Source organism: Vipera berus, assembly GCF_964194415.1.
Source record: "Vipera berus genome assembly, chromosome: 2".
NCBI classification, from domain to species: Eukaryota; Metazoa; Chordata; class Lepidosauria; order Squamata; family Viperidae; genus Vipera; species Vipera berus.
This window is the reverse complement of record NC_138203.1, coordinates 269,460,467-269,474,987: the sequence shown is the minus strand read 5'-3', so window position 1 is coordinate 269,474,987 and position 14,521 is coordinate 269,460,467. Positions and strand designations below refer to the sequence as shown.

General features: G+C 38.2%; 1 protein-coding gene across 1 annotated transcript; it reads right to left on the bottom strand.

The window, feature by feature from the left end:
* Positions 1–339: 339 nt before the first annotated feature.
* Positions 340–9,462, bottom strand: LOC308662966 (vomeronasal type-2 receptor 26-like; the record flags this gene model as incomplete). The annotated part of the gene is made up of 5 exons (XM_081319111.1): positions 340–1,250; positions 4,740–4,866; positions 5,722–5,949; positions 7,253–7,573; positions 9,184–9,462. 5 exons carry the CDS (start codon positions 9,460–9,462, stop codon positions 340–342), a joined length of 1,866 nt encoding a protein of 621 aa, XP_081175237.1.
* Positions 9,463–14,521: the final 5,059 nt, after the last annotated feature.

Here is a 14,521-nt window from a genome sequence, read left to right as displayed (position 1 = left end):
TTTGGTTATGAGAAGCTAGCAGGGAAGCTTGCAAATGGTGATCACATGACGATAGGATGCTTCAACCGTCATGAAAGCCAGTTGTCAGCGTCCAGATCACAATTATGTCACTTTGGGAGTAGTTAGATGACTTTAACTTTTAGGACTACTTGTTCAGCACTGATCTAAATTTGAACAGTCGTTGAATGAATGGTCATTATCCAAAGACTACATGTAATTAGCGATTATAACTCATAACTCACATTGATGGACAAAGATTGTTTAAAACACCTAAAAAGGAGATTACTTACAAGGGATAATGTTTTATATCTGTAAGCTGTAGAAAGATAGTTTCTAAAATCAGGAGCCTGCATAGTTTTTCATCATTAGGTGCTCCTTAGTGTTCATATCAGGTCTCAGAATAATGATGTAGCATTTGGGGATAAAGATGCAGCCCAGTAAACCCAGGCTGGAGGCCAGGATGGAGAAGACCTGCACGGCTACCATGTATTTTCCTTTGGTGCTTAGGTAGGTGGGGACAAAGGAGATCCAAACACTGCAGAAAATCAGCATGCTGAAGGTGATCCACTTGGCTTCATTGAAAGTCCCTGGGAGTTTTCTGGCTAGAAAAGCTGCTATGAAGCAGATGGTAGCCAGAAACCCCATGTAGCTAAGGGCACTGTAGAACATTGCAACTGAGCCTTCATTACACTGCAGAATGATGTGTCCTGGTTGGGAATGCAGGTCAAAATCTGGGAATGCAGGAGAAATTCCTAGCCATATAAGGCAGATGCCCACCTGAACTGCAGAACAGGACAAGACAATAGAGATAGCCAAACTCTTTCCCAGCCATTTCCTCATCCTGCTGCCTGGCTTTGTGGCCAGAAATGCCACCACTACCATGATAGTCTTGGCCAGCAATGAAGAGATAGCAACTGAAAAAATAATACTGAAGATGGTTTGTCGAAGAAGACAGGTAACTTTCTTAGGTTGACCCATAAATAGAAGGGAGGTCAGGAAGGAAAGCAGGAGGGTGATTAAGAGTGTGTAGGTGAGGTCCCGGTTATTGGCTTTGACTATGGGGGTTTCTTGGTACTTAATGAAAATTCCCAGAACAAAGGCAGTAATTATGGATAAGGCAAAGGCAAAGAGAATCAGGATGAGACCCAAATTTTCTTGATAGGACAGGAAAATTATAACCTTGGGAATACATTGATTCCGCTTCTTGTTGGAATACTGATCATCTGGACACTTTTCACAATGGGCTGCATCTGAAAAACATTATTTAGCATGTGTCTATTTCAGCTATAGGATTATAGCAAATGCAAATGAAATCAATTATTAGTGCAAAACATAAAACATGTTTTCAAAAATGATGGTGTGACAGACTACATTGACAGAAGTGGAGAACATATTGGAAAATACATATCACTACACTTAGTCAAATTTAAGTAGGAAATGTGAGAGAATATATTAATAAAGCATAAATCCTTCATAAATCCTTTTCATCTTCTCTACTACTCACTCTTATTGATATTACATTATATTAGTACTGTGTTGCTTTGCATGTACATTGAGTGCTTCTGCACCAGACTCAAATTGTGATTCTATTCTATTCTATTCTATTCTGTTCCATTCTGTTCCACTCCACTCCACTCCACTCCACTCCACTCCACTCCATTCCATTCCATTCCATTCCATTCCATTCCATTCCATTCCATTCCATTCCATTCTATTCTATTCTATTCTATTCTATTCTATTCTATTCTATTCTATTCTATTCTATTCTATTCTATTCTATTCTATTCTATTCTATTCTATTCTATTCTATTCTATTCTAAATGATCTTTAAGTAATAGTAAAAATGGAGCTGAATATAACCTATTATTATGGGTTGCATCAGAAATACTCGAATTTACAATTTTGGCTTTCATTAACTAAATTGTTGTTGGAATACAATTGTTGTCTTGTTACACTGCATATTTCATAATGCAAAGAATGCACTCTGTGCTCTTATAACAAGCCTGCTCACTTGATTGTTCCAACAAAAAGTTTTTGTATATTGATTGAAATGTTATTAGTTGGAATTACTTAATATCTCCATTTCATGTTCATTATGGAGTGCGCCTCTTAGGACATCAAGTCTGACCTGGGGCTTCATAAACAACATGTTTTCTGGGTCCATTTTTTACTTAATAACACACATTAAATTCCTAATCTCTACCCATTTTTTCTGGCCAAAATATACTACACCCCAAATTTAAAATTATTCTATATCTTCTTTTGCTTTATCCTTCAATATCAATCTGTCCATTTCTCCACAGTCCGGTGTTTTCTTGATCATCTCTTCTTCAGGTAATGTTTCTTCATTTTTGCCAACACAATTCTTACTGCTAACAATACATCCAATATTAAGTATATATTTTCTCATAATATTTTTCTAATATTATACCTAATAAAAATAATTCAAATTTATAACATCTTTTCTAACCACCTCCTTTCTCAATTGTATTTGCAATTGATGCCATCTAATTAAATCAATACCCTGTTCTTCCAACTCTTATTTCAAATTTGGTTTTCCTTCAGTATTCAAAATATCTTCATAGGTTACAGTTTTCTCAAAGTTGACTAAGTTTGGGTGGGCAAACACTTCCCTTGTTGAGTCATCCTGATATTTTCATATTTCCCATACCATAGAAAGGTGTGCCATCCTAATTGTAAATCATATCTTTCTAAATATAAGGATCTTTTAGGATCTAAGGGTTATCTGTTTCTTTTAGCTATATTCAAACACATGTTTGGTATATAGAGCCCCATCTAGTAGGTCAAGACCTCTATTTTCTTTAATCTAACTCTAGCTTTCCTCCTTTGCCAAATAAATTTCCAAATCTGTGCCTTTAGGTTGTCAAATAATTTTTCTTCTATTTTTATGGGGACTGTTTAAAAAAGGAAAAAAAAAACATTTAGGTAAGATATTTTTGAGGAGGGGCTCAGCCCATTTATATCCATTAGAAGGCTCCAACTTTCCTTCTTCCTCCATTTTTCTTTTCATTTCTTGTTTCCCAATTTCTAACATTTCTCCTAAAAACTCTGTGATGTCTTCTTACTTATCTTCTGGTATGTTCTAAAATCTTGAAGGATGGGATGTCTTTTCCATTTCCAGTATTGCCACTGAGTCTTCCAGGTTTTTCTTTGACTGCACCAATCTATGTATTTCTTCCTTTATGTGCTCTGTCTTTGAATCAGTTTCCTCTGGTTTGTCTTCCATTGTCTGAGTTCCTTGTTCATTCTTTATAGTCTTTTCTGAAGGTTTTCTAATTGTGAGTTTAATTTAAAAACGTGCTCACTTATCTTATCCAGCTTCCTTATAGTCTCATCATAGTTTCTTCTTAAATCTTCTTTGTGTGAAACAATTGTCTCTTGAATTAATTGCAGTGCAAATTGCATTTCCTTCTGAAAATTGTTAGTTTTTTCTCTCTGATATACCAGGCTGGGGGCATCAGAGGCAAATACTGGGAGAGGTTTTTTTTTTTACCAATTTTTACTTAGGTATGGAGCACTCATTTTGTTCCCACCCTCCAAGCATTCTGTCAAATCTATTCTATTCCCCAAATGCTAGCCTTACCTAACACAACCAATCTCATAGTCAATGCAACAATATACTAGTTAAATTTAAATTTAAGATAATCTCATATAGTTCTTATAGACTTTGTCTGTAGCCTTTATAGTCCAATAAGTTCCAAAATACAGGACTGCAACCAAAAGTAATGTTTTATAACAGTTCTTTTGTTATCAGTTAATCGATGATTGTAATCCAGAATGTACAACTACCCTACAATCAGTCCATAAGTCTCCCCCCAGACAAAAGTAATCAAAAAGGAATTTTTTCATTTCCCTCTAAATAATTCTTAATGTCAAAAGTTAACGTTCAGTCAATGTTTGTAATCCAAGAGGGTCAGCAAGTTTCAAAACAGTTGTCAAAGCTATGTCTTTATATTACTTCCACTTTGCTATTATGTACTTTTCTGTTTTTGTCCCCCCAAAAGAATTGAGCTGCTGCTTTCATTTCTCTAGTAGGATAGGGCAAAAATCCCTTTCCTTCTTGCATTTTGTGACTTTCTTGCTTTTTTGGAATTTGTCTTTTCCAGGGATTCATGTATTAAAATAGTAGAGAAATGATCAGTGTTCTCACCTGGTTCCAAACACGCTGTTTACAATCTGCTAATTAGTGCTTTCTTTCTTCAGTTGTCAGTAGCTTAGGCTAGCCACAGGAATGTCTTTCCCCTGCCAGTTTGGAAGGTTTTCCTCAGATCAAACAGATTGACCACTGTCTTTCTGTGATCAACGAGGATCCCCTCCTTTTTTATCATCTCTCCGGGGCAACTTTAGACCCCTTTAGGGCAGGGTGAAATCCGGCATGGGGAGTGGAGCCCCACTTTCCCTCACCTGTGTTACCATGACGTCAAATCAGAAGTCCAAGATTGTCTTCTTTCCTGACATCAGATAAGAAGATAGCAATCTGAGAGATTTCAGCAGTTTTTTTATTATTTAATAGCCAAATCATCCTGCAAAATTGAGTAATAGTAACCAATCCTTGTGGAACCCTTCAAGAAAATTCAGTTTTTCTTACTTTGTAGAACTATATATACACTATGCTAGTACTTAGGTGTACAAATAGTGCAGGGGGGGGGAAGATACCTGTATCAAATGTTGATAGAAATGCAAGAGTTTATCTGGTTTTTTTCCCCAAAGCTACTTACCTTCTTGCTCAGAGAATGTTCCTTCCATACACAGAGAACAGTCATAGCAACAAACTGGTGTTCCCTCAGTCATAACCTTGGCATGTCCAAGCTGACAACTTTCTGTACATCTAGAAGAAGGCATTATCTAAACATAAAAATAAAGATCAGTCAGAGCAACATATGAATTATATGGGTTTATTTCAATGAACTGGTTTCTGGAAGCCAAGAAGCACAGGAGCAGAATCGGCCATGGAATAGTGGCATAGCAATTATTGATGGATACCCCCATCTTCTTTCCTTTCTATCTGTTGGAGGTACCATCTAACATGGATCTTTATGGAATAAGACTCTCAACAGAAGTGGCAAATGAAATTTGATTCTCTTTCTTTGTTAATCTTTACTGTCAGTTCAAAAATATTGTGTTCTACATTCTGAAGAAAAGTGGTTCAATTGCAAAACGTGCTTGTCCTTATTGCACGTGTGGAAGGCTATATCTACTTTCTCTCTTCTTTTTTTGGTGAGTCTGTGGGGGGAGGAAACTTCCAAATTTTGGCTTTATTTATTGCTGCAAGAGTCTCTATGTTTCTCTCCTGTAGCTGAACATTGTATCATCATATATAAATGATTTGTTTTTCAACTGACTTCATTTCCTCCACCACATTTTCAACTTGATATCTTTCTCTTGTGCAATTCAGTCGGCTATTCTCTTGAAACTTTGTTTATTGTCTTATTGAAAATAAGATTGTTTCATAGTTTATTCATTATGAAATCATATTGCAATTTAATAATGTAGACTGTAAAGGCACCAACATAATTGGTGATGTAGCAGTTTCCAATTTGTGGAAAACTACTGAAAAACCTCTAAAGATATAGAATATCTTATGAACTATAGCAGGTTTAGGTTTCCTTATTTGGTTGGACTAACATCAATAAGAATTATTTTGGATCAGAAAATGTGGGAAGATAAATAGGAGATCTCAAATCAAGCAGCTTCACCTACTTGACCAAATGATATTGGCCACAGGATGGCACTCTGATTGATGGACACCTTGACTTCAGAGGAGGCATCTCTTTCTACACTCCCAACTTTCAGCCAAGGAATAGAATTGTTGGAAAATGGTTTCCAGTTCACAATGTCAAAGTCAGCAGTAGGAATTCCATTTTCATCCAAATAAATCCCATCTTTGGAAGTGTTATGAAGCTGAAAGTTTCTCAGAAACCAATGAAGCTCCAAAGACATAGAAAAATCACATTATTGACACATCAGCTGAACCCACACTGACAACATAATCATAACTAAACAAATCTCCTCTAGATATGGAAATCCTTCACAGCTCACCCAAAACCAAACATGCCAACAATTAACGACACTAAAAGAATTAAAGGATTACCATATACTGTGGGTGAGAAATTTATATTTCCTCCTTGGATCTCCAGAAGTTTCTTGGAGCAAATACACCGGCTGGCATATCCACAAAAATCACAAATAAAGGACCTACTTCCCTATCAATATTGCTGCCTCTATATATCAAGGGGTGGCCACCTTCAAGCCTATGCATGTCTGTTTCATTATTTGGCTTTTTGAAATTAACTTTGAACAATTGTCCCTGTCCTCCATTTGGTGACCCAGCTCAGGTTTGACCAAAAATTCTTTTAACAACATGTAATAAACTGTTGTTAATGAACTATAAGTAAACTGAATCTTGATGGAGATTTAGATTTGTATTTCAGCTACCTATAAGAACCTGATTTGAGGATTGCTGAAGTATCCCAAAGCTCATTTAATTTGCAAGTGAGAGAAATTGCTTTGTCATTGTTGAGGGAGTTTCTGTCATTATAGCATCCTAAACCAGCACAAGTAGTTTCAGTTTGGAGGAGTTATTCCAATAATGTCTGTCACTCTAAAATACTATAAACTGGGCAAGTGCTATTTGGAATATCAAATCCCTCCCATTGTCCAATTTAATATGTAGGAAATGAATGGGAACATCAGTGGAACCTCAAAGGAGAAGTCTTACCTGCCATGGCTGTATAAACTGGAGTGACTGATGGTCTCCAACCTGCATTTTCCTATTATTCAAATGGAAGGAAGAGACAGCATTAAGGATCAAGGCCACAGCTTGGATTGCTTTGGAAATACTAGAGCCATCTTCAGTCATCCTTCCTGCAAGCACATCATGGGGTGGTAATAATCTCTTCTTTCTTTCTGTGCATCTTTCCCAAATTTTCTTAGACAACACAGTTCTTGAAAAGGAACAGTGGAATGTGTCCTTTACAAACCGATCCTCAATAGAGGAATATGAATTAGAGTTATGATACTGTCTTCTGCTTGTTTGAGTGAGAAAGGAAAACAAAGCATGTTTACGTTGGAGATCAAGATTTTTGGAAAACATTCTTCCATTCAAATGTGACAAAACTGTTGCAATCCATACTTTCCCCCCAATGAATGTATTCTTCCTTTCACTAACATTTATTATTGATAATAGCATTGCTGTGGCCTGAAAATCCAATTGAAAAACTATAATTTTTACTTCAGTGTTGATAAGAAGGTCTACTATCTTCCTTTTTTCTTCCTGAAACATATCTCCAGTACGTATATCCACATTTGTTGCTGGCATGACCTCTGAGAAGACAATGCAAATCCCATTTTTTACAGCTAGAGTTTCCAAACTTTTTTTAATTTTTTCTCCTCTTTCATTGTCCTGAGAAAGGAGGCTGATCCATGTCCATCGGAAATGCAGGAGCAGCTTGACAATTGCTGCGTTAGGAGGTTCTTGTTTTGGGGTCATCCGGTAGAAAAAAGGAAAATGATGATTTGGTTCAGGAATGTGGCTGAAAACACCAAAGTTGATCTAAGATGAAAGAGAATATATTGGCAGTTAGTGTTACTTTTAATCATAGAAGACAGATGCCTAAATGTAAGGTCCTTTCTCCATTGTTGAGAGAAGTTTATTGAAAACAGTAACTGCATGAAATTAGCTGGGCAATGTTCTCTACTCTCTTCCTCTTTGCTCCCTTTGAAGCTAGGGAGCTCTGGCTTAATCTATGGGTGATCAACATGGCTGATTCTCAAGCTGCACAGACTTCTGGCCATACTCTACACATACGGCTATGTCTGGGTGTTGAAATGAATGCAACGTAGCACTATTGTTGTCAACAACTGAGGCTCATATGAGCACTACACTCTCTGTGGGTCAGGTTCTGCAAATGGTTCAGGTCAGATAAGAGCATCTTAATACATTGGAACAGAGAACACTCCTGATTTAATAGGGATATACACAGAGAGACACTCTAGTGTGAAACTCCAGCCACTCTATGAAAGTACAATGATTGATCCTTTTGCTTTGAGCAATGGAAAGCAGATTTTATAGAGTACTTGGCTTTGGGATTTCTGTAATATACAAAAGGCTTTTACTTGTTTTTAATCTAAAAAGAGGGTTATGGACATGGTGTTTTAACTCAACAACATGCGGACTCCCACAGATTGGATGCAGTTGCACAGGCTTATACCTTGTTTATGTGCATTGTTAATAACAACTTAGTTACTGACCATGCAAAGGACATTCTGTTACAGCATTATGTATGTACATAAAGCCCAAGCTTTTCTCAATCATGAGAATTATTAGACATCTCTGAACTACACCTTTTATCCTATGACATGCAGCTTCTGCAGAATCCAAGAGTAACAATTTATAAATTTCCTCCTAAAAATCCATTTGAATATTTCCTTCCTCCCATTACAGAGCACCAGGACTGTTTTTTTCCCTTTTACACTAGCAGCAACAAGAATTTCAAAGAGGAATTCAAATTTAATGCAGATTTTAAATGTTACTGCGATGTTTCATCATGGGGGATGGGGTAGCACAAGGCAGAATATGCAGTCACCACAGAACAATACAATCATAGAAGCTGATGTATTCTATTTTGTATTTCAGCACAAGTGGCAGAACTAGTAGCCTTGCACCAAGCCCTAACCTATGTAGAGAAGAAACCAGCAAATATTTGTACAGATTCAAGATATGACAATCAGTGGAACAGAGATTAATTTGGTTTAATTTGTGCTATTTTCGATCTCATCTAGACATTGAAAATTTTAGCAATAGTTAGAAAAGGTTTTTACAATTGTTATTTTTCACCATGTAGCTTGAGTACAGGAACATACAACTGAAGAAAAAAATTAAAAACATAAAAGGAAAAACAACAAGCAGTAAACTATGAAGCAGGAGTTTGGAAGTTGAGAGGGAATATAATTATTCCATGAATGGATTAAGTAGCAGAAATGGAGAAGTCACAAACCAAAGGGATTGTTTCCAAGCCACGTTGTGGCAGGGAGACTAAAGTCATATATATACATTTTTTGGAAATAAAATTGTTTCAAGTATTTTAATTTCTCTACCTCTAAATTTATTTGGAGATAATATGGGGTCTACAACATGGAATTAAGTTCATTTTGGCATCATACCTGTGGAATTTTGTAGATGCTCAAGAAAGTAGAAATATGATCAAAGAATTCAGAATCCATCTCTTCAAGAATTGCCAGCAGGTTCTTTTGTCTTCCACATCTGTAGTTTGGGACATTCTCTTGCCCTGTAGACAGAAAGTCCATCATGACCTCATATGTCATTCTTGCATTGAGGAAGTTATCATAGATGTTGTATCCCAGAGTGATGTTGGGTAAGAGCCTTGGATTCTGGTTGATCTTACGAACAGTCAAGAAGAAGAGCAGGATGGAGTGGAACATCATTGACTTACTGCAAAATAATAACCTATCTGTATAATGACATTAGGCAGGTCACATCCATCCATAAAACATGTCATAGATAAAGCATAAATAAAAAACATATCACTCCTTCCCAGTTGCCAGACCAAACATCCTCTCAGCTCAATTCCTCCTCCTAGCTCAATCCTTGGAAGAAGAACCATGTCTTCACAACCCTCCAGAATGCTGAGAATGGAATGTTTTCATGTGTACATATATAGCTCATAATATTATATTGTTTCTTCCTACTAGATAACCCAGGAGGTGACTAATGGCCAGATTCAACTACTGGTTTCAGTCTTGAGCAAGTGATATTATCTTCCTCAAGGTGATTTGCTCCTGTAAAATCCATTTGCAGAATATTAATGGCTTTGGAGTTACTGTCCTATATTCAAAAATCTTTAATGTGATCCCCTGTAGCTGAAACATTAGCTTATCATATAAAGTCTCTGTCCTCCTTGATTTTATTTTTACAATGTATTCCTTTTATTTGAAGCAAAGGTAAAATGAAAGCCACAACATTTTACAAAATAACTAAAGGCATTGGCTGGAAAGAAATGTTGGAAAGGGAGAAAAGAAGGATGGAGTACAATAGAAGGAAGGAGATGATATGACAGTGAAGAGCCTCAAAATATTGCCTTCTGCTCAAAGGTTTTGAGTAACTTGATTGTGAAATTGGCCACTAAATAACTACCATTTGTATATAAAGAATTTAAAAAACGCATATTTCCTGCTTTTATACCATACTAAAATAATCGTTTGAGAACAGGAAGAACCCACTCAGGAAAGTCATCTTGGAAGAGTCCTGCCAAAGTGTTGAGGCAGAAGAACTTTAAAAGAACTTTGCATGCACAGCTTTTCAAGAACCATCATATAACTCATGCGAACTTTCCCTGAAACAAATTGGGAGAAGCAATAATGGCCTGCCTTTCTCATGCCCTTCCTGATGCCACACAAAGTTTGCATCAGGTATTTTTTTCTTTGTGCCCTAGTAGAGAAACATCTGTTACTACCTAGGATTGAACTCTCAACCTTCTGACTGGGGGGGGGGCAAGTGTCTTCACCATTAGGCTACCTGCCTTTCTCATGGTGAAGAATTGGGAAAAGGGAAAACATTGAAGTGGGTAAAATCTATCACTAGAATCCTGTACTTGCCCACAAATACCTTCTCAATTTATGGGTTGGAGCCTCCGAGAAAACATATGGGTAACGTCGAGAAAATATTTTAGATGTTATTCCAGTAATCAGGTAGTCTCCTGACTTGTAGTAGTTAAATCCTTTCAATCCTTCTGTTATTGACCTTAGTGGACATTTTATGTGCATTGTGGCACAGGGAAATTGGGACAGAATCAGAATCAGAATCAGAAAGAGCTGCATTTGCTGCTGCAGCATTTTTCCTATATTGATTGAGATCCTTCCTATATTTCTTTCTCTGAAAGACAGGCGATCTCGGTGCTTGCAAAATGGCTTATCTGCAGTGAAGATGTTGGAGTTTGCCCTACATCTGGAAGAGAAACTTGCAATTTCAGTGTAGCACAGTCCCTGCCTAATCGCTTTAAAACTAAAGACGGTGGAAATCTCATAAACCTTTTTAAAAATAGAATAAATAACCAGGATTTTAATAATTACATGGGGAACTGGGAATGACTGTTGCAACAGAGGTGCGCAGTTGGAGAAAACAATTTTACATGACTCAGAGGTATAGTCTTAATTTTAGAGTCAGGAGGGGAACAATTCAGAAATGTTTGACTATCTTTTAGCTCTAGAACAATATTTGTGTTATTCTAAAGATTTGTTGTTGTTGTTGTTGTTAGTTGCGAATTCGTGTCCGACCCATCCCGACCCTATGGACAATGTTCCTCCAGGCCTTCCTGTCCTCTACCATCTTCTGGAGTCCATTTAATATCACACCTACTGCTTCAGTGACTCCATCCAGCCACCTCATTCTCTGTCGTCCCCTTCTTCTATTGCCCTCAATCTTTCCCAGCATTAGGCTCTTCTCCAGTGAGTCCTTCCTTCTCATTAGGTGGCCAAAGTATTTGAGTTTTAGCTTCAGGATCTGGCCTTCTAAAGAGCAGTCAGGGTTGATCTCCTCTAGGACTGACCGTTTTGATCGCCTTGCAGTCCAAGGGACTCGCAGGAGTCTTCTCCAGCACCATAGTTCAAAGGCTTCAATTCTTTGGCGCTCAGCCTTTCTTATGGTCCAGCTTTTACTGCCATACATTGCAACTGGGATTCTAAAGATTGTCCTGTGGTAAAACAATATAATACTTTTTTAATTTTTAACCACAGTTTTGATTGGGAAAACATGACAATCCTAGACCAGGACAAATCCAAAAATGCCAGGGAATTTCTAGAAGCCCGGCACTCTGACAAATCAGCCATCAATCAACATATAGACATTAACAACATTTACAAAAGAGACAATCAACCAGCTCCAAAGAGAAAAAGACTCTTGTACCTCTCCACCAGCAATCAGCACTCAGATCAGCAATCAGCCAAAGAGCCATTAGTAAACAGCCCAACCAAAGAATACCTAAGAAGATACCCAGACGGGCAAGACACCAGCATATAATCTGATAGCAAACTGCACTCCTTACTAGCCCTGATGATGTTACCTAGTTAGGGTAATAAAACATCTGCAAGAAAATAAGCAAGCTCAGAGAACACCAAGGACCCCTTTCTTTTTAACTAGCCAGTGGGGACATTATAATTTATTCTTATTCTGTCTGTTGTGTATCTCAGTGAAGATTAGCTATTTCATATGGTTGCCTCCAGATCATGATATAGCAGTAGCAGTAGCACTTAGACTTATATACCACTTCACAGTGCTTTACAGCCCTCTCTAAACGGTTTACAGAGTCAGTGTATGGCCCCCAACAATATGGGTCCTCATTTTACTGACCTTGGAAGGATGGAAGGTTGAATCAACCTTGAGCCAGTCAGGATCAAACTAATGACAGTAAGCAGAATTAGCCTGCGGTACTGCACTCTAACCACAGCACCACCATGACTGTGTATGACTAACATCAACTTTTTTTTGAATGAAAACTTTTCTGAATACTTTCCTCTCTGTGCCTGAGCGTAAGCAGATATGGATTGATTTATTATGGGTTGACATATGGGTATATAATGCCATCATAGCTAGATCTTCTTCAAGATGATCTCTGACACTGTAATTAAGCCCATCCATATTGCTGCTGGTCATCCACTACTTCTCTTTCCTTCTACCTTTGCTCAAGTCTAGATACCACATCTTTTTCAGCCTTGTCTGGTGATAAGAACTTTTCTCCCTTGTGCAGACTATTTCAATGTGTTGTACATATGAGTTTCTTTGAAGCCCATTCAGCAGCTTTAACTGGACTTGAATCCAATTACAAAGCTGGTGGTGGTATATGGTTTTGCAGTGGAGTATTCACAGGAACATTTTCTCCACCAAATTTTAGCCTACCTTACTCAAATATCAATGTGAGTTCTGCCACTTCCATGAGATAAGAGGACTGGAATTCATAAGCATGCCTTTTCAATAGGGACACTGCACTTTAAGATATAACCAATAGTGTATGCTTTCCTTTGCTTTTCTTATTGTGAGAAATCTGCTCACTTAAATGAAAAACAAATACATATGAAGAATATGGAAACTCCCAGAGTTGTCTACATACATTAAAGTTACCAAAGTTCAGAAACACTAGATAATTTTTTGCTCAATTACTTTTGAAACAGAAAAAAATAAGTAATATAGTTACTGTCATAATCCATTTACATTCCATTCCTAACTCCCTATCTGTGCAAACCTAAATCTCACCCCCTTACTGGATTCTGCCATTCCCAAGGAGGGGAAGAGAAGATGTTAATTGGCCATCTCTATCCCTTAGACGCAAGGTTGTTTATTCAGCCTGCCTGGAGGCCATCACAAAGATCAGGGAAGAAAACCTTTGAACTAAGAAGAACAAAGAAAGAGGGGGGTGGGTTTCTGGTTTGTATCTCTGACTGGACCGTGAAGGGGAGGAAGTAACAATGTTGTAAATGTACTGAAGTTTCTCTTTTCCCATGAGGGGTTTTGACACATGAAACTTAACTGACCCAGAACTGACCAAATGGACTAAGGGGAGGGGTTTTTACTCGAGGACACTTTAAAAGTATCAATCTGCGACACAGTTTCCAGATCCTTTCTAGATTATCCACTGCCAACTATGTTTTAGTAAAAGTTCCTGTTTGGACAATCCTGTCTCCAAGAGTTCTTCTTTCCTAAGATGTGGATTGGGGTGGGTTCTGACATTAGACAGGATCTGCATTAAGAGTCAACCTGGAAGGGAGAAACGTACTGGGGGATTTTGCAAAAAATACAATGTCTAACGATGAAGCAAGGGAAAGCCTCATGGAAAGGGAACTTTCCCCCCAAACAAAACACCAATGATCGGAAGCTGAAGCATCACATTCCCGCAGGGAAGAGGTGGTGGAGACACACAACTGCAAACCCTGGTGGTCGATGGGTATTGGAAAGAAAAGTGAGTGGGAAAAGGCATCGAGGAAAGTGACCCTGAGGCAAGTGGGCCACCAACCCGAATGGAAGCAAGAGATGGAGAACTCCCTGCACGTCAGCGAAGGGGACAGGAGTTATGCACCACATACAGAGTAGATCCTAGAGAAAGCTATTGACCTGATGAAGAAAACACTTAGCTCACTAAGAGAGGAGAAACCTGAATACCACAGCTGGAGCAGTGCCTGGGGCCACAACTGGAGAGACAGTGGGGGGGATCCTGAACCTACAACACCAGGGCCATCCACTGGACCAGGAGCTGCTGCCTCAGCAGCACCCACCCACCGCCGAACCACAGATGGGGATCAGGATGGAGAGCAATACTGGCTGCTGCACAGACAACGATCCATTCAAAGACTACTGCCCCTGGAAGTGAAATTCATGGGGGAGCCACTACACTTGGGGGTTTTCCTAACCCAAGTCCTCAGCTATATGGAAGAATATGGACGGGACATCCCCAGTGACAAAGCCCGCATCTGCATCATGCAATCTGCCCTAGAT